Below are 24,868 nucleotides of genomic sequence, written 5' to 3' on the forward strand. Positions count from 1 at the left end.
TTATTAGGCTTGTGGCTCACGCTTATATGATAGGGATAAGAGAGTCTAGCTGCTGCACATATAAATAGAAGTCCTAGTTACCTGATTGTTTTGGATGCCGCATAACACGGACTAGATTAATAGAGCATTAGCACCAAGTGCATCAGAATAGGTTTTTATGTTTTGGTTGCCGCATGCTTTAGATTAGTTTAGGGTTTTTCATGCTGCTGCCACATATGCATGAATATTGGGTTTCTTAGATAAAAACATCAAAAGGCAGTAGCGTTGGGTTTTTGAACAAGAAGAATTATTTTTATTGCTGCCATCTTGTGGTTTCAACAACATGCGTTCTTAAAGAGAAAATATTTTTTTCATGCTGCTTTCATTTAAGTTTTTAATTGAAAGTCAATTATGAAAATGTGCCTTGTGATTTTCGTAATTGATTGGTTTTTCAAATAAACACTTCATTATATAAACATGCCGCATGATCAAGTAAGTATCTAGCAAAGTTCGAGGAAAAGGTGATTGACGATCGAGTTAGTGTCGTGCCATTTCAACTTGAATGCTGAAGAGAGATCGAGTAGCAAAGTGTGAAGATAAAACTGCCTACTAGTATGTGTGTCAAGTTGATGAGTTTTGTAAGTCTTTCTGTACTTATTTCTCTTAGTGTTTGTCCTGGCTTGGAAGCCCAAGGATTTTCCCAGTGGTGGGTTTTGCCTCGTTAAATCCTACAGTATGTGTGCACTTTTTATTTATCGTTTTAATTGCATATAAGTATGATAGTTTGATATGTGATGTGAATGTGGATTTAATTTGAGAATTGAAAATTAAATTGAAAATTGAATTTGATTTTTAAATCGGAACCTATTCACCCCCTCTAGGTTAAACTAGTACCCATCCTAGAACTTTCAATTGGCACCAAAGCAGGTCACTAAAAATACCCAGTGAGATCCGTGGGTAATCTTGGATGAATCGTGCTATGGGTTCAGTTTCTCATATTAAGATTTGATGGTTACATTACTGTGAGATGCCCAAAGACTCCCGTGCCTTTCTTGCTTGGACCAATCATATTTTTGACAAGTCTTTCTGTCCACCACATTTAGATGGTGACAACTATGCTGCGTGGAAGGTGAAAATGAAATCGTTTTTGTGGGCGCAAGATGTCAAGGTGTGGCTTGCTGTTGAAGAAGGTTGGGAACCTCCAACGATTGAAGAAACCAAATGTAAAGGAGATTCCTCTGTGTCTATATCTAAGCTTAAGCCTAGGAAAGAATGGAGCAATGATGAGCGTAGCTCTAGCACTTTTAACCAAAGGGCTTTGAATGCTTTATTCATAGTTGTTTCGCCTGAACAATTCAATTACATAAGTAAATGTACAATGGCGAAAGAAGCTTGGGACATTCTTGAAGTTACTCATGAGGGTAACTCAACTGTTAAAGAATCCAAACTTCAACATCTCATCACAAAATTCGAAAATATCACAATGTCTGATGATGAAAATTTCTCTGACTTTTATGCTAAGCTTAGCGTAATTGTCAATGGCTGTCACAATCTTGGTGATAGTATTCCTGAGCATAGGATTGTGAAAAGGATCTTAAGATCACTTCATATGAGGTTTCATGCTAAGAGGACAGCGATTGAGGAATCGAAAGATCTAAACACCTGCAAGCTTGAGCAATTGATTGGGTCTTTGCAAACGTATGAGTTAGAGATTACTGATTCCAAGAAGATGAAAACAATTGCTCTTAAAGTTGTCAAAGAAGAAGAAAGTGATGGCTCAATTGAAGACCTATCCGAAGATAAATTGGTTGAATTAACCATGCAAATTAAAAGGTTTCTCAAGTCTCAAAATTCCAAGGGTCATGAGCAACGAACCAACTCAGGTTTGAACTCAAAAAACTTTCGTTCTCTAGATGTCTCACATGACAAAGCCTCTAGATCATCTAGAACTAGTGAACATAGGAGTTCTAACAATAGGGTTCAGTGCCATGAGTGTTAAGGTTATGGACACATTGCTTTTGAGTGTGCAAACAATATCAAGAGAAAAGAGAAGAAGAATAGGGCAATGAAGGTCACTTGCGTTTATAGGATTCAGGAGATGCATCTACGTTGGAATCTGAGAGTCTAGCTACTGATAAGTGATTAGGTCTTATTAGGCTTGTGGCTCCGTATATGATAGGGATAAGAGAGTCTAGCTACTGCATATATAAATAGAAGTCCTAGTTACCTGATTGTTTTGGCTGCCGCATAGCACAGACTAGACTAACAGAGCATTAGCACCGAGTGCATCAGAATAGCTTTTTATGTTTTGGTTGCCGCATGCTTTAGATTAGTTTAGGGTTTTTCATGTTGCTACCGCATATGCATGAATATTGGGTTTCTTAGATAAAAACATCAAAAGGCAGTAGCGTTGGGTTTTTGAACACGAAGAATTATTTTTATTGTTGCCATCTTATGGTTTCAACAGCATGTGTTCTTAGAGAGAAAATAATTTTTTCATGCTGCTTTCATTTAAGTTTTTAATTGAAAGTCAATTATGAAAATGTGCCTTGTGATTTTAATAATTGATTGGTTTTTCAAATAAACACTTCATTATATAAACAAATTGCATGATCGAGTGAGTATCTTGCAAAGTTCGAGGAAAAGGTGATTGACGATCGAGTTAGTGTCGTGCCACTTCAACTCGAAGACTGAAGAGAGATCGAGTAGCAAAGTGCAGAGACAAAATTGCCTACTAGTATGCATGTCAAGTTGATGATTTTTGGAAGTCTTTATGTACTTATTTTGTCTTAGTGTATGTCTTGGCTTGGGAGACCGAGGATTTTCCCTGTGGTGGGTTTTGCCTCGTTAAATCCTACATCATGTGTGCACTTTTTATTTATCGTTTTAATTGCATATGAGTATGATAGTTTGATATGTGATGTGAATGGGGATTTAATTTGAGAACTGAAAATTAAATTGAAAATTGAATTGGATTTTTAAATTGGAACCTATTCACCCCCTCTAAGTTAAACTAGTACCGATCCTAAATAAAGTAAAGTTAGTTGTTATGAATAAAGTAATAATTGTGGCACCCGAGACTTTGGTTAGAAACCGGGTCAGTCATGCCTAATCTACAATGATTGTCGCGTCAAACAGTCGAGTCTTGGCATGGGGCAGGGTGGTTAGTTGGTTTAGTAGCCTTTTCAGCTCGAGTTAATAAGTCCGTAGGGGTGTTCTACACCTAGTGCCCTAAAGCCTTGTGATTTGGGAGTCATTGACCTAAAGCTCGCTACATGGGTTGGATAGAAAGCTTAAGGGAACCGACATTGCACGACCGCTACTGTTACTAAAAAATGAAAAAGAAAAAAGAAAAGAAAAGAGCAAAAACGAAAAAGAAAAAAAATAGTTATGTGTTGACATGTCCCGATCTTGAGATTCTCTGAATACCTGGATAGGCACGTGCTGGCCAACATTTGAGGATGACGAAAACCATTTATTGGTTACAAGAGTAATGATTAGGAGGAAATATTCATGAATAAACATTAGAATCTAGAAGTAATAAACAGGGTTTAAGGAAGTGTCTATAGTGCATAGAACACATTCTAAAACAAGATCATAAAAGGAAAGATCATTACATGATATCACACAAGCAAGTGATAGGTTGCTACTGGTAGGGGAATGCCTCGTACATCGTGTCGTAGTCCTCGTTTCTAAGACCTAAATGGGGGCATAAAAGAAAGGTGATTGGACCAAGTTCATATATACAATAATAATAAAACAGTTATCAATATTCTAGCCCCCATAGTTTATATAAAGAAAACTACTAGTATAATAAGTGACGGTTTTACTGAAAACCCTAGCATGCCAAAAAATATCTCAAAAGACATATCATGGAACCCAAAATATCAAATGTCTCATAAATCGTCTCGTAGCGTAATGTACTACTTGTAAGATCGTTGAATAAATATATATCCCGACCCTATGCCAGCACCGTGGTCTCTACGCCCGTAGCCAGAGATCACTAAATAAATATATCTCCCAGCCCTAGGCCAACAATTAATTCCTGACAAAAAACGAGATGATAAACAACATATTCCATAAACATGCTTAACATAAAAAATCAGTTAATAACTCGTAAGGCATGCATTTCATTTATGCAATTAAACTATGAAATTATGCAAATTTTAGAAAAGGTCCACTCACAGATACTCCTTAGCAGTAGAGTTGTGCGGATAAGGATTAAGAATTTCCTCACTAGCAAATTCACCTAAGCACAAAAATGTAATAAATAAATAAAAGGATTTTCTAAAGGATTTGGGCTTGAACTAAATAAAATAAAGGATTTGGGTTGAATTGGTTAAGGTCTAATGGGTTTTAGGATCCTAAGGTTTTTGGGTTAAAAGGGTTTAGGGTGAAGAAAGGTGGTTTGGGCTTAAACCTAAACCCATACTCACACACATGCATGAACCACAAACAACACACATACATACACACGTGCACAGTACGCACACACACACGGGGCCTGCACACACACACACAGCCCACATACATACATAGCCTACACACACACCCATACACAAACACGTACTGACACATACACAACACACACACTGTGCAGTCCAAAACACACCTCACACACATACGCACAACCCAACACCATACACACAAACATGGCCCATGCAGGGCACAGCCTGCAGGCCAATTAACCAATGATAAGAAATAGAAACTGGGCTGAGCTAAGGCCCGAGGGTGTTTTGAGAAGGCCTTATGGCCTGGGTGTGGTCGGGAAAGAACACCGGAGTTGTTATAGATCCGGTCGACGACAAACATGCAAACTAAAAACCATACCAAGTACTAAAATGAAGAGGGAAGAGAGTGGAGTATTTTTCATACCCTAGCTTCATCGTGAACGGCCATGAGAGCTCAGAAAGAATCCTCGAAAGTCACGGTTTCGTCGAAAAATGCAGGTGAGTTTCCCCCATGCCGTTTTTGTCCTCAAACCTTGGAAAAACCACCTAACTTTCAACCCACAACGTCCCGCAACAACAATGGTAATTTAAAAAGGAAGAGCTAACTTACCTAGCCGAAAAGAAGAGATCCGTCAGAGGTCCTTTCTCTGAGTTTCTCGACCTCACTACGACAGAGATATATATATATATATATATATATAGTGCAAAGGAGATGATTGTTGGAAATATGCCCTGAAAGTCAATCTTTGGAAGAAACCTTTCAGGACAAATGAATCGATGTATGGATGACTCTTATACATCAAATGGCAAAGACACGAATTAGGACTATCTCAATGAACGATATATGTCCTAAATAGTGTATCCATGGACAATGGATTGATTGAAGAAGTAATCTAATGATGTTAGACTACAGAGACCTTCTTCACATAACCATTATGTCCAAAAAGGTTCCTAGTCATTGGATTGTCGGAGGGAAACTGACAATGCTTAGACCGGTACATACTGTATCCGCTTCAAATGGAAGGATGGAAAGTCTCATCCCATTCGTGTTGTGACACTAAGACAGGTATGTAGGTGCTCATTGAGAGAATGAGTTCACTGAACACAATCGAACGAGAGTACTTACATGGAGGTCTACTCACATGTCAAGCAAGTAACTCATATGGTTGGAATAATGTAAGTAGTCCTTTGACCTGAGGCATCGTCGTTGTCTTGTGGTTAAGTACTTAATCTTTGATTATGTCAAACGTCACTCTATCAGAGCGTCAACGGCATAGTCGGGGTTAAGCCACTTAGTCATGAAGGCAAGTGTATGCGCAATAAGGAATCTCTAATCCTCGATAAGAGAGGAAGAATACTCTAAGATATGATTCGGGAATCTTCGGCCGAAGTATCGAGCGTATTAAAAGGAAAGCGTTCCTATACGACTCAAAAGAATCATATAAGAAGGAATAATCACATTAGGGGTTTGACATTATATATCCATACCCTAGTAATGTGATTGAGAGTATTGTATTAGAGAAGGATCGAATTACATTGTAATTCCAATGGAATAGGTTCTCCGAATAAACTTCTACATTAGCTTGGGTAGCTATGACATATGGTTAGATGTCACTCATAGCTTGTGAGTTCTTCTAGATGATTAAATGTAGTCATCAAAGAAGAAGGTGAATTAAAATGAAGTTTCAATTCACTAAGTGATTGAATTAAATATTGGATTGGTGCCAATCACCTCACTGCCTTGCTAATTAGAACCTAAAAGATTGTTCACCAATACACTATTGTAGTGAGTAATTAATGGATGATGGAAACAATTAATTGGATTAATTAAGTGTTGTGATTAATTTAGAAAGTCTAAAGAAATCATAAAAGCGATAAAGATCGTTTTGGGCTTAAAGAAACGTTCGGGTTTAATTGGGCCCATTGGGCCTAAACCCATTGGGCTTTTATTCAAGCATTAGATGACTTGAAATAAATGAAAGCCCAAAGCCCAAACAACACAAAGAGGGCCGGCCACTTTAGGTAGGATAGGGTGAGATATTTAGTCAAGTTGTTGACTAGGTTTTCTTTTGTCTATATATAAAGAACTTTATAGAGATATTGTTCATTAGGGTTTTTGAAGTGTTAAAACAACAAAGAGGCAAAAGAAAAATAGCTCTCTAACACTACAAAGGCCGGCCACCTTATGGGTGTTTTTACTAACATATCTTACACCCTTTTGGTTATTCCTTCATCCTTCTCACTACACTAGTGGGTGAGGATCTTTAGAGGTTTCCTACTTTGGAAACTTGAAGAGAACCTAGGAGCACTCATTCTAACAAAGTGGAGGAGGCAAGGAGGGAAGCTAGGCTCAAGGAGTTCAAGGAACAAAGGGCTTGGAGGTGGTCCATCATTGGTCTCAAGTCTAGATCAAGAGGTATAAGACTAAACCTTCACTTTGTTCTTCTCTTTAAAATGTTTTGATGCATTATATATAAACCTATGAACCTTGAAGGGGATTTGCATGACTATAGCTTTGATAATATGTTATAAATGCTTCCGCTGCTTTCGTATATTAAATTTGATTTGTATATGCATGATAGTCATTTTGAAATCCCATTCTAGAATCTCATAAATTTCCCTTCAATGATGATGATGGTCTACACTAGAGTTGCATGCAGGATGCTTGGTAGGTCACGGTGCAGGGAGTGAAATGGAGAGAAGAGAGATCCCGTGAGAGAGAGAGAGATGTTTGAGAGGGAAGACTCAGGCAGAGAGGAAAGAGAAAAGAGTTGAGAACCTGCCACGTGGCAGTTTAGGAACAATAGGGAATCTAGATCAAGGGTTAGGATTAAAAGAGAAAAAGGATTAAATTGATAGATTTAGAATACGTTATAATGAAAAAATAGAAATAAAATAAAAATATGGGGGTGGTTCTAACAATCTACCCCCTTTACAGAAATTTCGTCCCCGAAATTGCGAAGTTACACGAAAAGAAAGGGATATTGATTCCGCATTGATTCCTCTGTTTCCCAAGTACCTTCTTCGACTGCATGGTTCCTCCGTAGTACGTTCACCAAAGGAATAACTTTGTCCCGCAACACCTTTTCCTGTCTTTCAAGGATAGCCACTGGTTATTCTACAGAGCTAGCATCCAGATTTACTTCCAATGGCTCTATCTGGATGATATGATAGGGATCTGGTACATATTTTTGAAGCATGGAAACATTGAAAACGTTATGAATCAGTGACAACTCCAGTGGTAGCTCCAACCTATAAGCAATTGCACCAATTCTTTCAATAATCTGATAGGGACCGACATATCGAGGACTCAGCTTTCCTCGCTTACCAAAATGAACAACACCCTTCCAGGGAGACAACTTCAAGAATCGCCCATTGTAAACTCATGATCCTTAGAGTGTTTGTCTACAATGCTTTTCTGTCGGTTTTGTGTTGCTTTCAAATTCGCCTTAATCAGTTGGATATTAGCGTTGGTGGTATCCACAATCTTTGGTCCCACCAACGGCCTTTATCTGGCTTCTGTCCAACATAATGGTGTCCTACACGCCTTCCTGTAAAGTGCTTTAAAAGGCACCATACCAATACTCGAATGATAACTATTATTGTAAGCAAACTCCACCAATGGAAAATAGTTATCCTAACTACCTTTCCACTGTAACACCGACCCTCTCAACATGTCCTCTAAAGTCTGAATTGTCCGCTCGGACTGACCATCAGTTTGTGGATGATAAGCAGTGTTGAATAGTAACTGAGTACCCATAGCGGCATTAAAGGCTTTCCAATACCTGGAAGTAAATCTGGGATCTCTGTCTGACACAATGGAGACGGGTACACCATGAAGATGAGCGATATTATTGACAAATAATTTCTCCAATTTCTCCAACGAGTAGGTCTGTCGAACTGGTAAGAAATAAGTGGTCTTGGTAAGCCGATCGACAATTACCCAGATACCATTATACCATGACGGTGTTCTAGGCAGTCCGTACACAAAGTCCATAGTGATATCCTCCCACTTCCAAACTGGTATCGGAAGATTCTGCATCAGTCCCCCAAGTCTTTGTCAATCTGCTTTAACCTATTGATAGATTAAACATCTACTCACATACTCCGCTACGTCCCGTTTCATCCCTTCCCAGTAATAGAAAGGATAAATGGTGCGACACAATTTAGTACTTCCTGGATGCATAGCATAAGCTGAAGTATGAGCCTTATCAAGAATTTCCTTCTTAACCGCTTCGTTATCTTTAGGCATGAACAAACGGTTCCCTTTTAACAATGCTCCGTTCTTATGGATGATGAATTTATCATTATCCCCCTTCAACACTTGTTCCTTTAATTCGGCGCATTCTGGATCAAGTTCTTGAGCTTCTATGACCATGTCTACAAAGATAGGTCTAACTCGAAAATGTGCTAGCCAAGCTCCGTGCTCACTTGGTTCTAAATTAATACCAGTTTCCCGAAGAGAAAATAGTAATAGAACGTGTACAGCTTGAAGTGATGCAAGCTGCTTATGATGTTTCCAACTAAGGGGTGGTTTGGTATTGCTGTGCTTTGAAAAAAAAGCTACTTTTGCTATGCTATAAGAATAAGCAGTTGTGAAATAAGCAGCAGAGTATTTGGTAAACGTTTTTGTAAAAGTGCTTTTGAAAAAAAAAACAGTATTATAGTGTTTGGTAAACTTTTATGTAAAACAGAGGTGAAAAAAAAAACCGGTTTTTCAAAACTGGGTTTTGCAACTTCTTGTTTTTGGCTTTGTTCACCAAAAACTGTGAAAAAAAGCTGAAGCTGAATGTTTACCAAACACAAAAAACAGCTCCCAGTTGTTTTTTATACCAGTTTTTTTCAGAATCACCTCAGTACCAAACCAGACCTAAGAGCATCAGCCACAACATTAGCATGCCCAGAATGGTACTCGATCGAACAGTCATAATCACTGATAAGCTCCATCCACCGTCTCTGTCTCAAATTCAGCTCCTTCTTGGTGAACACATACTTAAGACTCTTATGATCTGTAAAAATACGACATTTCTCTCCATATAATTAGTGCCTGCAAATCTTCAAAGCGAAAATCACTACTCCTAACTCCAAATCAGGAGTGGGATAATTTCTTTCATGGGTTTTGAGTTGTCTAGAAGCGTAGGCAATAACCTTTCCATGCTGCATCATGCACACCCACAACCTGATAGAGAAGCATCAGTAAACACCTCAAATTCACCACTGTCATTTGGAAGAGTGAGAACGGGGGCCTGAGTGAGACGTCATTTAAGCTCCTGAAAACTTTGTTCACAATTTTCATCCCACACAAACTTGACACCTTTACGAGTCAATTTAGTAAGAGGTAGAGCAATTGCAGAAAAATTCTGAATGAATCTTCGATAATACCCTGCCAAACCCAAGAAACTTATCACTTCAGTGACATTCTTCTATTGTTCCCAGTTAGACACTACTGACACCTTCTGGGGATCCACACTAATTCCTTCAGCAAAAACTATGTGTCTAAGAAAACCAACCTGAGTTAACCAAAACTGGCACTTACTGAACTTGGCATAAAGCTGGTTATCCCTCAATCGTTCCAGCACTAATCTCAAATGCTTCTTGTGCTCATTAACACTTCTAGGATAAATTAGAATGTTATCAATGAACACAATCACAAACCGATCCAGATACGGCCTAAGACTCTATTCATCAAATCCATGAATGATGCAGGTGCATTTGTCAATCCGAAAGGCATGACATGAAATTCATAATGCCCATACCTGGTACGGAAAGCAGTTTTCGAGACATCATCCTCTTGAATCCTCAATTGATGGTAACCCGATCGAAGATCAATTTTGGAAAATACCTTAGCACCTTTCAATTGATCAAACAAATCATCAATACGAGGCAGAGAGTAACAATTCTTTACTGTCACCTAATTCAGTTGCCTATAATCAATACAAAGTCTTATCGATCCATCCTTCCTTCTAGCAAAAAGAACAGGAGCTCCCCACGAGGATGTACTTGGCTGGATGTAACCTTTGTCTACCAATTCCTGGAGTTGGATTTTCAATTCTCTCAACTCCACTGGTGTCATTCGATAAGGTGCCAAGGAAATAGGATTTGTAGCTGAGAGTAAATCGATAGTGACCTCAATTTCCCTCATAGGTGGCTGGTAGTAATTATAACGCACCACAAAGTAGCACACAATAATCCTATTAATTTTCCTTATTAACACTAAGATTTGTCAATTGTAGCATATGAAAATAAGGGTCTTTCCCGCAAAAGATTGTTTTATCCAAATACTTAAAATGTCACAAAAACGGATGGCTGTCTCCACTGACCAGCCACCAAACAATAATTATTAGACTAACTTATACTTATCCAAATGAAACGAAATTTTATACACATAAACTAGACACACCAAGCTATGCTCACACAAATTTTTGGGATTTTTGGAGTTGATTTTCTATTTAAATTAAATCGTACAAAAACAGTACAGAAACCAATTTTAAATAATACCAATAGATTTTAATTCACAAATTAAGAAAATGAGTTAGGGGACATGCTTTCCACCACCAAATAATCATGCAAGTATGTTATGTTTCATTCAAATTCCTTTTATTTCCGGATGAAGATGCTCAAGTTGGCTCAATGTTAGAACACAACCTATTACTCTTTCTTACGTAGTATGTTAAGAGAATGGTGTTTTCAACTTAACTTAGTCCCTAGCATGCAATCTAGAATGGCGTGTTCATAGATTTAACAAGTAGAAATCATTAAGAATAAAAAGAGTTTGAGTCATCACAAGGCATCGTAAGTACTGGTGTTGTCTTACTTATCCTAGAAATCGTTTCACATGTTAACCACAATTAACAAGTGCTACTCTAGAACATATGTAGGTCCTCATTCAACAAGGGCAGGCAAACATATATTTATAGCATTAAAATCCTAGATATGCTCACTATGTATGCATCCATAGAAACACATAAAGAATTTATCAATGACATAGGTAGTGAAACAATTTTCATCCTTTCATAAAAGTCATTCAAACAAAATATCACAACAAATTTACGATCATATTCGGGGCTTCAAAACAGCCCCTAACTACTAAAAATTAGTTACACATCTTTCTCAAATTAAACCAAAAGTTAAACATGAGTTTAAGGAGATAAAACCAATAAAAATAGAGTGAAGCTTCTTCTCCCTGCTTTCTGCCGTGTTTCTTGCTTCTGCTCTGCGCAATCCTCCCCCTCTCTCTCTGCAATCCGTGCTGCTCTCTGCGCTCTCCTCTCTCCCCGCGCCTTCTCTTCGTCACCCTGCTGCGTCTCTCTGACCAGCCACCTGCTCTCCCCCTCTGACATGCCTCTTGCTGTTTCCCATCTATACTGCTCTCAGTCCTTGTGTCTATCTCCCCATTAGTCCACTATTCCCTTATCCCGTGTATCTGCCTAACCTCTGCTTTGCCTTCCTTCTTATATATTTTTTTCTTTTTCTTCCGCACAGTTTTCTGCTTATAAATTCATTTTCTTCATATAAATACATTTTCTGGGAAAAATCAATAGTATAAAGGTAATACAAAAACAAAACTGCCCACTCACCTGGAGTTCGCCCACAACTCCCTAGCACCGTACATCAAGGCGTCATGACGATTAGCGCCTAGAACAACAATCAAATCCAACCTCAGAAATTCTGCCGATAGAATACATAACTTATATAAGACACGTCACTACGTAGTTCGATCCGGATGATCTGCAATTCAGATTTCAAATCCGTAACTTCCAGAGGTCCACAATATACCTCTAGGACAACATCCTAAAATTTCATTACCATCCAACGGTCGGATCTCCGTCAATTTCCAAAACTAAGTGACGGTTAACATTCTATTTTATGAACTTACAACTTCAATTCCGGAAGATCCGTAAATCGGATTCCCAATCCGTAAGTTCCTATAATCCTCAAATATTACGTATTACAACGTATCAAAGTTTGATGACGATCCAACGGTCGGATCGTCAATTCACATTTTCACCTAACCACGAATCGTAACCAACTTAGGTTCAATTATTCAATTTACGTCCATCAATTATCAAAACAGAACCTAGAACCTTAATCACAAGCTAATAATGACATTGGCGGCCATTGGCCACGCGCCGCCGCGGGTGGCGGTTGGCCGCCCCCGGCTCGCCGGAAAATTCAACTATTTCCAAAAATTACCAAAATTTGCAGATTTGAAGATCTCAATGAGTAGAACAACTTTCATACCTGAGACCAAGGCCAATTTGGCCTGGAAGTGCTTCAATTTCACCAAAACCGTGAAGAACCCTAGAATTTGGGTGTTTCCAATTCGACCTTCAAACTTGTTCCAACGCCTCAATTACCTCTTGGGCTTTGTTCTAGGTCCTAAAGGAATGCTAAAGGTATTAGTAATTGAAAGAAAACATTTCAAAATTTGGAGAATTTAAACAAAAGGGTCGCGGCACCGGTAGGGGTGTTCTTCACGAAATCACAACGAAATTCAATGATTCTTGGGGTGAAACGTGAAGAGGGAAGACCTAGATGATGATTAGGAGTGGTACCTTGACTCAATTCGTCGGAAAATTGGACGAAAACGGCGAAAACCCGCCGATTTGGAAGCTTGGGTCGCGCGGGTCAAGGGTGACCCATTCCTCCTGTTCCCCCGTGCACCACTCTCCCTCCTTTCCCTCCTTTCCTTCCCCTGATTGGTCAACTTCTTCTTCTCCCTTCTTCTGTTTCACTCTCATCTTCTTCTTCTCCGATTGGGCATTTCTGCCCAGTCTCTTCTTCTTTTCTGTTTTCTGTTTCTTCTTCTCATACACATACACACACCAAAAACCTTTCCCTCATCCCAGCCATCCATTTCATTCATCAATAAATCTGGGCCGTCCAATTTCATAAAAGAATTTCTATATTTTACTAAAATTATAATTCCTTAAAATTCCAAATTTCAAACGTTAATAACTTCTTCGATATAACTCCAAATCACGAACCGTCTGCGCCCACGCGTCCGTAACGACGAGTACTACGAGGATATGTCAAGAAAACAAATCTTAGATGGCACGACACAACGATTAACCTCGAATGATGTGCGTGCCTCAAAGGGCATTTTTGTAAAATCCTTTATTAAAACTTTAAAAATTCTTAAAATTAGGGACGGGCTGTCACAATCTACCCACCTTACAGAAATTTCGTCCTCGAAATTTACACAATCTTTACAATCCATCAATATCCATGAAACAGCCCGAAACACATCTCTCTCATTCGATTCTTTGACTTCTAAGTAGCTTCTTCCACTGAAAGATTCCTCCATAAACTTTCACCAAACTCATAGTCTTATTTCTCAGTACATCATCTTTCTAATACAAGATAGGCACTGGCTCCTCATCATACGTCAAATCCTTATTGACTTCCAAAGGTTGAGAAGGTATCACTCGTGAAGGATATGAGGTTTAATGTCGAAGTATCGAAACATAAAACATATCATGCCTTTTCATCGGCTCTGGAGGCAACTCAGCCTGTACGTAACTTCACTGACTCGTTCGATGATCACAGATGGTCTGACGTATCTAGGACTTACTTGTTTTTCTTTTTAAAACGAATCATACTTTTCCAAGGTGATAATTTCAAAATCATTCGATCACCTACATATACATCCGGTCAGTGGCATGTTTGTCTGCTAAGCTCTTCAGCCGATCCTGGCCCACTTCCAGCTTAGACTTAATTACTTGAATATTCTGAATAGTCTCATCCACTAACTCAGGGCCTTGAATACTATCCGTCCCCAATTCTAACAATTTCGAAACACAAGACATAGCTTTCCACGGCCTTATGGCGTTACTCAAGGGAACAAACTGAAAGGACCAACATACCCAAGAAGTTTAACAGATCCCAAATCACTTTTTCCATAAAACAAACAAATAAATGTTGCGCTTGTCTGGAAAAGTTGGTGTTCTCATACTGAAGTAACATACGCTGACGTCACCAGTCGATCAATTATTATTCAAATTCCAACCTAACTATTTTGTATACGAGGAAGCTTGTCCACGAAATCCATAGTAATATTCTCCCATTTCCGCCGTGGAATGGGAAATGACTACATTAATCCAAAAGACTTATTTCTTTCTGCTTTAACCTGATGACTGATGATACGCCTACTAACATACTTCGCCATTCCTCTTTTCATACCCGTCAATAGTACATGAACGAATGGTATGATAAATCTTAGTACTTTTGGGATGCATTGTAGAAGTGGAATAATGTACATCGTCAAAATTGCTTTCTTTAATTCCACACCATTAGGCATAAACACTTTGTTCTTTTGCATAGGCTTGCCATCTGATTCTCTAACTCTAAGGTCCTTTTTTTTCCCGTTATTCCTTGCTTTAAATAAATTCTTGAATTTCTTCGTCAAACGCTCGAGTATCGAGTACGATCTACCAAATGGGTCCAACTTAGAAATTAGCAAGTAAGGCTTCTTCTCGATTTTTGATACTCAACTTTACTCCAGTAGATTTCAAATCCACAAGAAGATGAACATAGCAAGCGTACCAAGCATTAATTCTCACTGGGGTCTTCCTACTAAATGCATCAGCCACAACATTAGCTTGACCACCCTCGTCACACAATCATAGTCACTAAGCAACTCATTCCACCTTTGTTGCCTAAGATTAAGATACCTCTGAATAAACAGATATTGGGTACTCTTTTGATTTGTAACAATCATGCACTTTTCTTCCCATAAAGACAATGTCTCCAAATCTTCAAAGCAAAGATGATAGCTGCTAATTCCAAATTATAATTAGGGTAATTCATCTTATGAGATCCCAATGGCCATGAAGCATAGGCAATCATCCTACCATGTTGCATCAACACGCATCCAAGTACATTCAAAGAAGTATTACTATAGACCACATAATTACCACTATCGTCTGGGAGTGCGAAAACAGATGCATGAGTGAGGGAATACTTTACTTGCTGAAGCTCTACTCACAATTTTTTTTTTATCCCACTCAAACTTAACCTCTTTTCTCATCAATCTCGCCAAGGGCGAAACAATAATTAAAATCTTGGACGAACTATCGATAATATCCTGCTAATCCGAGAAAACTCTGAACCTCAGTCACAGTTCACAATTGTTCCAAATTCTCAATCGTTGCTACTCTTTTAAGAATCCATTTGAATACCTTAAGTAGATATAATTAATTTATCCAACATTAGCATTTGCTAAACTTAGCATACATCAACGTTCCCTCAATCTTTGCAACACCAACTTTAAATATCTAGCATGCACTGCTCTAATCTTATCAATCTCGTCAATGGCAAACAATAACAACCCGGTCCAGATATCACTGGAATACTTCCTTCAGCAAACTCATAAAAGTAGCAGGTGCATTCGTCACTCCGTATGGCCTCCCAACTTGAAATGACCATAACGAGTCCTGGATTTAGTCTTATGAACATCCTCACTGTTAATCTTCAACTAATATCATTCAGACCTCAAGTCAATCTCAGAAAGTACCCAGGCGCCTCAGAGCTGATCAAATAATCATCAATACACAACAATGGATAACAGCTCTCAATCGTTACCCGATTCAATTACCTAATATCAATGCCTAGCCTTAATGTCCATTTTCTTCCTCACAAATAAACCGGAGCTTTTCCAATGTGATATAATAAGTTGAATGGAACTTTTAACTCAACCTGAACCAATCTCTAACATAGGATTTGTACCTAAAAACAATTCAATAATAAAACCCACATCTCTGCCTGGCGGCAATCTAGGTAAGGCATCTGGGAATACACCAAGAAAATGTCTAACCATCTTTACATCTTCCATACTATTAGGATCAACATCATTTAGCACCATATGAACTCAATATCTTGGCAGCCTTTTGATAACAATCTTCTTTGCTCTCTCAACAGGAATAATGGCATAACTCACTCCACTTTACTTACCCCCAAAAGTAACCTCTGGTCATCCAGGTCGACAAAAATTAACTGATTCCCCATAGCAATCTAGCTTGACACAAATATACATTTCCTCTACCAGAGTCATCTTGTCTCAGAAATCTGGGATCACTAGTAAATCTATCACTTCGCCTCTGACCAGTGGCAGTAAAACCTAAGCTGGGAAAATTAGCTCTAATTTCACTTCCTTTGAAGCTCTGAGTCCTCCGAGGTCCTTGATATGACGAATCTTTAACTTTATCGTCTTATTCTGATTCTCATTCCTTTCTTATTCCTCTTTACTCTCGCTGATCATATTCTCAAAGTCTTCAAAGCCCAACAACATCTCGTAAACACTTGGTAAAAAGTACAATGGATAGTGGTGGCCAAAGAACGCAACTTCTTCTTATTATCCAGCCAAAAACGACATAACACCTCGACCGAATTAACAACATCAGAATGGAAACAAGGCAAGTCTGTAAACTTTCTATAATATTCATCCGTCGTCATTTTCCTTGTCTCACATTTGCAATTTCTTGTTTACTACCATCACAATATGCCGGGGGAATGAACTTTTCTTAAACAATTCTTTAAACAACTTCCAAGCAGTTGTCCTTCCGATATCGTCGGATAACATTCCTATCTCCATCAAAATGCAGATTCATCACTCAAAAACTAGGTAATCATCTCGACCTACCTATCGGGAGGAAAATTCCCTTAACCTTGCATAATCTGAAACGCCTTTTCCCAATTGATTAAGCCATCAATCTGCTCCCTTAGGTCATTCATATCCCTAAAGGGATTCAAATTTAACTTATAACCAGTCTCAAAAGGTCCCTTTAGATAATAGACTGAATCACAATGACAATAGTTTCCCCCCAAACTACTATATCAGGGAAATTAGGCTCATCCGAACTACGTGGCTCGCTACGAGGCGGTATAGTTCTGACAGAAGACACTAGGAAATTATCAAGATGTCCAGAATTGCAACCTAGGCTCTGATACCAACTGACACACCCCGTCCCGAAGGAGGGCGTGCTGGCCGTCACGTGAGAGTGACGTAACCATTTACACAGTTCGGAAGCTTTAAAAAAAATTCCAATTACTAAGATAACACACCCGAGGGTGAGTCCTACTTTTGTGAATTCTGTCAGAACACCGTTGGATTCCTCGTGGCCACCAAAGCTCTGCTAACTTGAACCTGGAGGGGCGCAAAACAAAATTGAGTGGGTCAGTAAAACAAAGTTTTTCGAAAACTTTTCATTTAAAACATTTCTAACCCCTCACCGTAAAACCTGTATACTTTCCCAGAAAATAGCATATATATAAACATATATATAAGAAAAAATCTCAAATCTCAAACCTTTAACACTTTTCAGAAATATATATATATATATATATAACCATATGAAATCTCAAAGCTTGAATCCCAAATCTTTAACATTTTTCAAGAAAAATATGCCATGCCATAAATCAAAATATAAATCAGGTGAAATAAGGAATCAATCGGAGACCCTGCAGTTGGTCCTATACGATTAATTCAATAGCTCAATATCTCACTAAGCCGGAGTCACCACAATGACCTATACGGCCCTACTCTGCACATCACTTGGAACTACGTAAGGTAGTCTATACGATGAAAGGTGTAAAATACGCTCTAGTGCTTCTCTCATCATATCATCAGCGCGCATATCTAAGGTCACCCACCAGTCGGAACCCCTCTAATAGTCTGTACGACTGGCATGTCGGAACCCTCACATGGTCTGTACGACATCCACCTACTTGGATCCAAGGCGAGCGTGCGGTGTGGTGAATAATATAAGCACTAACACCTAGGGTGCATATTATGAGCTCAAACATCGAAACATCAATCAATTAAATGAATAATGAACTCACCTGACGTACCTGTGCCTCCACAGCACCATGCAACATGTATGCATCATATATCAATCATGTAATTCATATAACAATTCACATTTTCAAATAATTCTATGCATGGCATTTTTAAAGCATATCTTCATATAAATTCATTTTCTGGGAAAAATCAATAGTATAACGGTAATACAAAAACAAAACTGCCCACTCACCTGGAGTTCGCCCACAACTCCCTAGCACCGTACATCAAGGCGTCATGACGATTAGCGCCTAGAACAACAATCAAATCCAACCTCAGAAATTCTGCCGATAGAATACATAACTTATATAAGACACGTCACTACGTAGTTCGATCCGGATGATCTGCAATTCAGATTTCAAATCCGTAACTTCCAGAGGTCCACAATATACCTCTAGGACAACATCCTAAAATTTCATTACCATCCAACGGTCGGATCTCCGTCAATTTCCAAAACTAAGTGACGGTTAACATTCTATTTTATGAACTTACAACTTCAATTCCGGAAGATCCGTAAATCGGATTCCCAATCCGTAAGTTCCTATAATCCTCAAATATTACGTATTACAACGTATCAAAGTTTGATGACGATCCAACGGTCGGATCGTCAATTCACATTTTCACCTAACCACGAATCGTAACCAACTTAGGTTCAATTATTCAATTTACGTCCATCAATTATCAAAACAGAACCTAGAACCTTAATCACAAGCTAATAATGACATTGGCGGGCCATTGGCCACGCGCCGCCGCGCGGGCCGCCGCGGGTGGCGGTTGGCCGCCCCCGGCTCGCCGGAAAATTCAACTATTTCCAAAAATTACCAAAATTTGCAGATTTGAAGATCTCAATGAGTAGAACAACTTTCATACCTGAGACCAAGGCCAATTTGGCCTGGAAGTGCTTCAATTTCACCAAAACCGTGAAGAACCCTAGAATTTGGGTGTTTCCAATTCGACCTTCAAACTTGTTCCAACGCCTCAATTACCTCTTGGGCTTTGTTCTAGGTCCTAAAGGAATGCTAAAGGTGTTAGTAATTGAAAGAAAACATTTCAAAATTTGGAGAATTTAAACAAAAGGGTCGCGGCACCCGTAGGGGTGTTCTTCGCGAAATCACAACGAAATTCAATGATTCTTGGGGTGAAACGTGAAGAGGGAAGACCTAGATGATGATTAGGAGTGGTACCTTGACTCAATTCGTCGGAAAATTGGACGAAAACGGCGAAAACCCGCCGATTTGGAAGCTTAGGTCGCGCGGGTCAAGGGTGACCCATTCCTCCTGTTCCCCCGTGCACCACTCTCCCTCCTTTCCCTCCTTTCCTTCCCCTGATTGGTCAGCTTCTTCTTCTCCCTTCTTCTGTTTCACTCTCATCTTCTTCTTCTCCGATTGGGCATTTCTGCCCAGTCTCTTCTTCTTTTCTGTTTTCTGTTTCTTCTTCTCATACACATACACACACCAAAAACCTTTCCCTCATCCCAGCCATCCATTTCATTCATCAATAAATCTGGGCCGTCCAATTTCATAAAAGAATTTCTATATTTTACTAAAATTATAATTCCTTAAAATTCCAAATTTCAAACGTTAATAACTTCTTCGATATAACTCCAAATCACGAACCGTCTGCGCCCACGCGTCCGTAACGACGAGTACTACGAGGATATGTCAAGAAAACAAATCTTAGATGACACGACACAACGATTAACCTCGAATGATGTGCGTGCCTCAAAGGGCATTTTTGTAAAATCCTTTATTAAAACTTTAAAAATTCTTAAAATTAGGGACGGGGGCTGTCACACTACTGTCTCTCCACTCCCTCTTCTTTATTTCTTTGCAGTTTATATTCTTTTCTTTCTATCTGTCTCCCATCTCTCTGCGCACTTCTTTTGTTTTCCACTCAACCCGTGTCTTTCTTTTATTTTATTTATGTTTTCTGCTCAGTGTCTTCCTTTCCGTTCCATTTATTTTCTGTTGCTCAGTGTCTCCCTCACTTTTGCTTGAAATTTATCCTAAAACAAATTTAACTACACATTACACAAGGTAAGGTAAAATGCCACAATTTTAACACAAAAACATCACAAAGACTTTAGAAATGGATGGTATAAATGCATGAAATTTATGAGTGATCAAATACCCCCAAACTTACATTTTTGCTAGTCCTCTAGCAAAACAAAACACAAAACAAAACCACTCAACTAAGACTAGATTCAACAACTTAGTAGCTAACTTCTCAACTTCGATTTCAGAGATAAGTGTTAATCATGAAACAAACAACCAAGAATTAAGTAACAAGAGCTCAAAACATCATCCAATAGTTAACCAAATTTCCTTCAACCAAAACGTTGAAAAGCCATGTGTGAGCTAGCCATGTCAATGCAATTCCAAACTCCTTTAAATCATCATATGCAAACATGTGAACTTCTCACAAGACATACACTCATTCACTCATAAGTTTTGGTTAATGTGTTTCACTCAAGTGATCTCATTGTACATGCCGCCATATGCTTGCTTGTCCACCTAACTCGCTATCAATATTTAAGTAATACCTTGGATCAATAGGACTTTATTACGGTTGTAATGGGGCTAAAGGTGATAGGCTAATGAAAGAAAGGATATGGAAATCAAAAATTTTGAGAAAGTACACTTTAGTAGTTTTCCAACACCTCCATATCACACCACCTCAAATTGAAAGCAAAATAATAAACTTCGAGCATCTATTACTCCCCAAATTTAACTTCAAAAAGGAAATTTATACTTTGCAGACATATTTTCAACAAATCAACACTCTCCAATTTTCATATATTTCGTTTTTTTTTATTTTTTATTTTTTATTTTTTTATAAAAGTAAACAAATCTGCAAAAGCTACATCACCCATCAAATTCACATTTCATTGTAATACACATGCTCCATCAATCTTTCTACATAAATGAAACCCCCAAAAGCACAACCCATGTAATACTTTCTCAAAACAATAAGGAATCGATTTTTGTGTATAGGCTCAACTCCAATATTGGAGCAAGGTAAAGAGATGTGGCTAACAAAGAAATGGCTTAGTTAAAGGCTCAATGGGCTGCTACGGATAAACATAGCATATAAGGTAGGCATGAAAGGCTCAAACGATCCAAAAATGGCCTATATCACTTCCAAGTTATTACATGAATTGATTAATGAATCGAGTAGTATAAAGCAAGTTCTAGATATACATGTACAGTGAGATCATACGCACAAGAAGGAATGAGATTGATGCATAATGGTTCAATCATGTATAGGCTCAAAAACTCACAAGGTTTACATAATCTCACATGATTCACATATGAAACGCTAAATCATGCTCAAGTTTCACATTGACAAGACTAGGCACATTTATTTTTCAAGTTGATTTCTAGAAATCACAATTAACACAAAGACAACGAAAAGAACTTAGACTTTCTTGAAAGTAAGAAGGAAATTAAAATCAAATCTCATCATTGAATTGAGAAGTAGCTACAAACAACAATAAAAATGCAAAAAAAAATTTTATTTTTTTTATAGAGAAATAAACTAACGAAATATATTTCCACCCCCAAACTTAATTATAGCATTGTCCCCAATGATAGTGAAAGGAATTTTTGAACAATAAGACATAAAAATGGAAGGAAAGAAATATAAAATGAAATAAAGACACATAAAGAAAAGGAAAGAACACACCAATTTGTGTAGGCAAATCTCGAACTGGTTTGGAATCCTGAGCTCGGAATAACAGAGTTGCTGGGTTGATTTGATTGTGCAGTCTGCATTCTTCTCTGCTTGTTTCTTCTGCACCGCGGGCTGGCACAAGGTAGCTGTGTTGGTCTGATTCTTTCTTCAATCTTTCCAAGTGCCCACCTTTTGCTTTCTTTCTCCTTGTCCCTAGCTGAGGATGAATTGGCAATTTGTCTCCACATGCTTCGAGGTATCATTTTCACTTCCCTTACTTGTTCCCCAAGTAGATGTGGTAGACAAAGCGGAAGCATAAGATGATGAAGATGAGTACTCGAGAGCAAGGCTAGGTAAGCAATCAGGAAGGGGTTCCAGGCAGTTGGCTCCAGATCGGAAGATTGATACCAAGTGCTGGCTGATTGCTCTATTTCCCCTTGTCATAAAACAAAGACAAGGAGAAGGACAGGGAGAAAGCATGATATGAGATACTCTTGCTTTCAACCTTCATGATATGAAATACTTTTGCTTTGGATGGGTTGTTTGCAGAGGTACCCCAAGGAATTAGGAACACTGAGTGACTCGAGAGGGTTTGTTGGAAAGGCATTCTCGGAGATGAAGAAGTGCTGAGAGGGTGTGCCTTTGCTGTGGAAGGCGAAGGTAGATACTTATAGGACTTTTCTTCACAACCGGAACTATTCTCTCACTCATCGTCGGCAGCGGGTGGATGGATGAATAGTACAAATTACGCGCTTTTCTGACAAAGCTGCCCGTAATTTCCGCAAAGCTGCAAGTTGCATGTGACGAGTGACGACACGTCTGGACAAATTGATATTTTGAAATCCGGGGTTCGGTTCGTGGTTTCTGAGCAAGCCCAACTTTTAAGAAATGAAACGCCTCTTTTGAGAAAAGAATCCGGCTTTTGAAAAAGGAAACTCCTCTTTTGAGAAAAGAATCAGGCGTTTGAGAAAGGAGCCCCGACTCTTCGATTTGCGAGAGGACGCCTCTTTGATTTCTGAGGAGCGCCTCTCTGATTTCTTTTTATAGAGGCGTTAATTTTTTTCACAACACACTTGAGCTCCCTCCTTGTAAACACTCCCTTCTTGCACTTCCAAAATCTTAATCTGTCCGATCTCTTCTTTCTCAACACCTTCAGAAAATGTCTGGCCCTTCCGATCGTCGTTTTGACTTGAACCGTGGTGAAGAGGTAGCTCCGCCTTCACCAGACAACATATGGCGCCCATCTTTCATATCCCTAACAGGTCCTCGTACCGTTGGGGATTCGGTGATGAAAAATGACATGACCGCTGCGGTGGTGGCCCGGAACCTTGTCACCCCCAGAGATAACAAATTGCTCTCTAGACGATCTGATGAGTTGGCTGTGAAGGAGTCTCTGGCTTTTAGCATGCAGTGTGCGGGTTCTGTGTCCAACATGGCCCAACGCCTATTTGCTCGAACCCGTCACGTTGAATCGTTGGTGGCTGAAATACAGAGTCTCAAATAGGAGATTAGAGGACTCAAGCATGAAAATAAACAATTGCACAAGCTCGCACACAGCTATGCCACCAACATGAAGAGGAAAATTGACCAGATGCAGGACACTGATGGTCAAATTTTACTTGATCATCGGAGGTTTGTGGGTTTGTTCCAACAGCATCTGCCTTCGTCTTCTGGAGCGGCATCGCGTAGTGAAGCTCCAACTGATCAACCTCTGTTGCCTCCTCCTTCTGTGGCCCCGCCGACTGCTGAAGCACCGCCGTGTACTGAAGCACCACCTGACCAATGAATGCTATTAGTTTACACATCATTGTAAAATATTTTTACTTTTATGTTTTTTTTTTTTTTTTTTTTTTTGTTTTAAATGTAAATTAATGTAAAAAGACTTTGGTTAACCTTCCCCCACACTTAAACTAAATAACACAAACTCACAGAAATCAACCAAATAACACAACTAACTAAACAAAACAAAATGAAAGCAGTAAAGATAAGGGTGTAAGAATTCAAATCTGATTTGGTTAGCGATTCCAAAGTCTCCCTTCGTTGAATTCTTGGGTTGCCTCCCAAGAAGCGCTTGATTTAACGTCTTTAGCCGGACGAATCCAAGAGTGATCATGCAAGGGGCTCTGGTTCTTGAAGGAATACAACCTCCACATCATGCTCGGCAAAAGGATATGGCTTGAGTCTATGCCCATTCACTTTGAACACGTTTTCGGTCTTCGTACTTCGGATTTCCACTGCACCATGAGGAAAAATATTAGTTACAACAAATGGACCAACCCATCGAGAACGAAGCTTACCTGGAAATAATCGAAGGCGAGAATTAAATAGAAGAACTTTCTGTCCAATGACAAAGTTCTTCCTTAAGATCATCTTATCATGAAATGCCTTTGATTTCTCCTTGTATATTCGACTTGACTCGTACGCATCATTCCGGATTTCATCGAGCTCATTCAATTGCAGCTTTCTTTGCTTCCCAGCAACACTCATGTCCATATTGTAAGCTTTGATCGCCCAATAAGCTTTGTGTTCCAATTCTACTGGAAGACGACATGGTTTCCCATAAACTGATCGAAATGGTGACATTCCAATAGGCAGTCCTGTAAGCCCATAATGCATCGTTCAAGCGCATGCTCCAATCTTTCCTACTAGGACTAACAGTTTTCTCCAAAATTTGCTTCACCTCACGATTTGACACTTCTACTTGACCACTCATTTGTGGATGATAAGGTGTAGACACCTTATGTGTGACGTTGTACTTTCTAAGCAATGCTTCAAAAGTTCTATTGCAAAAATGACTCCCTCCATCACTGATGATGGCTCTAGGTATTCCAAATCTTGTAAAGATGTGAGTCTTAATAAAATCTGAAACAACTTTAGAGTCATTAGTTTCGGTGGCTTTCGCTTCCACCCATTTAGAAACATAATCCAC

The 24,868-nt window shown here is 38.9% G+C and overlaps 1 protein-coding gene and 1 long non-coding RNA gene across 4 annotated transcripts; both read right to left on the reverse strand.

The window, feature by feature from the left end:
- Positions 1-11,940: 11,940 nt before the first annotated feature.
- Positions 11,941-19,953, reverse strand: LOC126601768 (uncharacterized). Of its 3 annotated transcripts, XR_007615833.1 has the most exons (7): positions 19,452-19,952; positions 19,138-19,275; positions 18,461-18,518; positions 14,386-17,574; positions 12,986-13,999; positions 12,672-12,809; positions 11,955-12,098 (listed from the first exon to the last, which is right to left on the reverse strand). It is a non-coding gene; the product is annotated as an uncharacterized LOC126601768 (long non-coding RNA). The 3 variants fall into 3 exon arrangements; XR_007615822.1 differs by having other exon boundaries at positions 11,941-12,065; positions 12,986-17,574; XR_007615818.1 differs by having other exon boundaries at positions 12,986-17,574; positions 19,452-19,953.
- A 4,095-nt stretch (positions 19,954-24,048) lies between these two features.
- LOC126629009 (uncharacterized) lies at positions 24,049-24,555 on the reverse strand. The gene is made up of 2 exons (XM_050298906.1): positions 24,237-24,555; positions 24,049-24,173 (listed from the first exon to the last, which is right to left on the reverse strand). The coding sequence occupies exons 1-2, from the start codon at positions 24,553-24,555 to the stop codon at positions 24,049-24,051; spliced, it is 444 nt and encodes a 147-aa protein (XP_050154863.1).
- Between the last annotated feature and the right edge of the window lie 313 nt (positions 24,556-24,868).

Source organism: Malus sylvestris, chromosome 1 (assembly GCF_916048215.2).
Source record: "Malus sylvestris chromosome 1, drMalSylv7.2, whole genome shotgun sequence".
NCBI lineage: Eukaryota > Viridiplantae > Streptophyta > Magnoliopsida > Rosales > Rosaceae > Malus > Malus sylvestris.

What these genes read in the sequence shown, in the direction of transcription:
- LOC126629009 (XM_050298906.1), bottom strand. Translation starts at nt 24,555, where the DNA reads ATGCATTATGGGCTTACAGGACTGCCTATTGGAATGTCACCATTTCGA. An exon ending in TCGCCTTCGATTATTTCCAG is followed by an intron (nt 24,174 to 24,236) that starts GTAAGCTTCGTT and finishes CTCATGGTGCAG; the next exon opens with TGGAAATCCGAAGTACGAAG.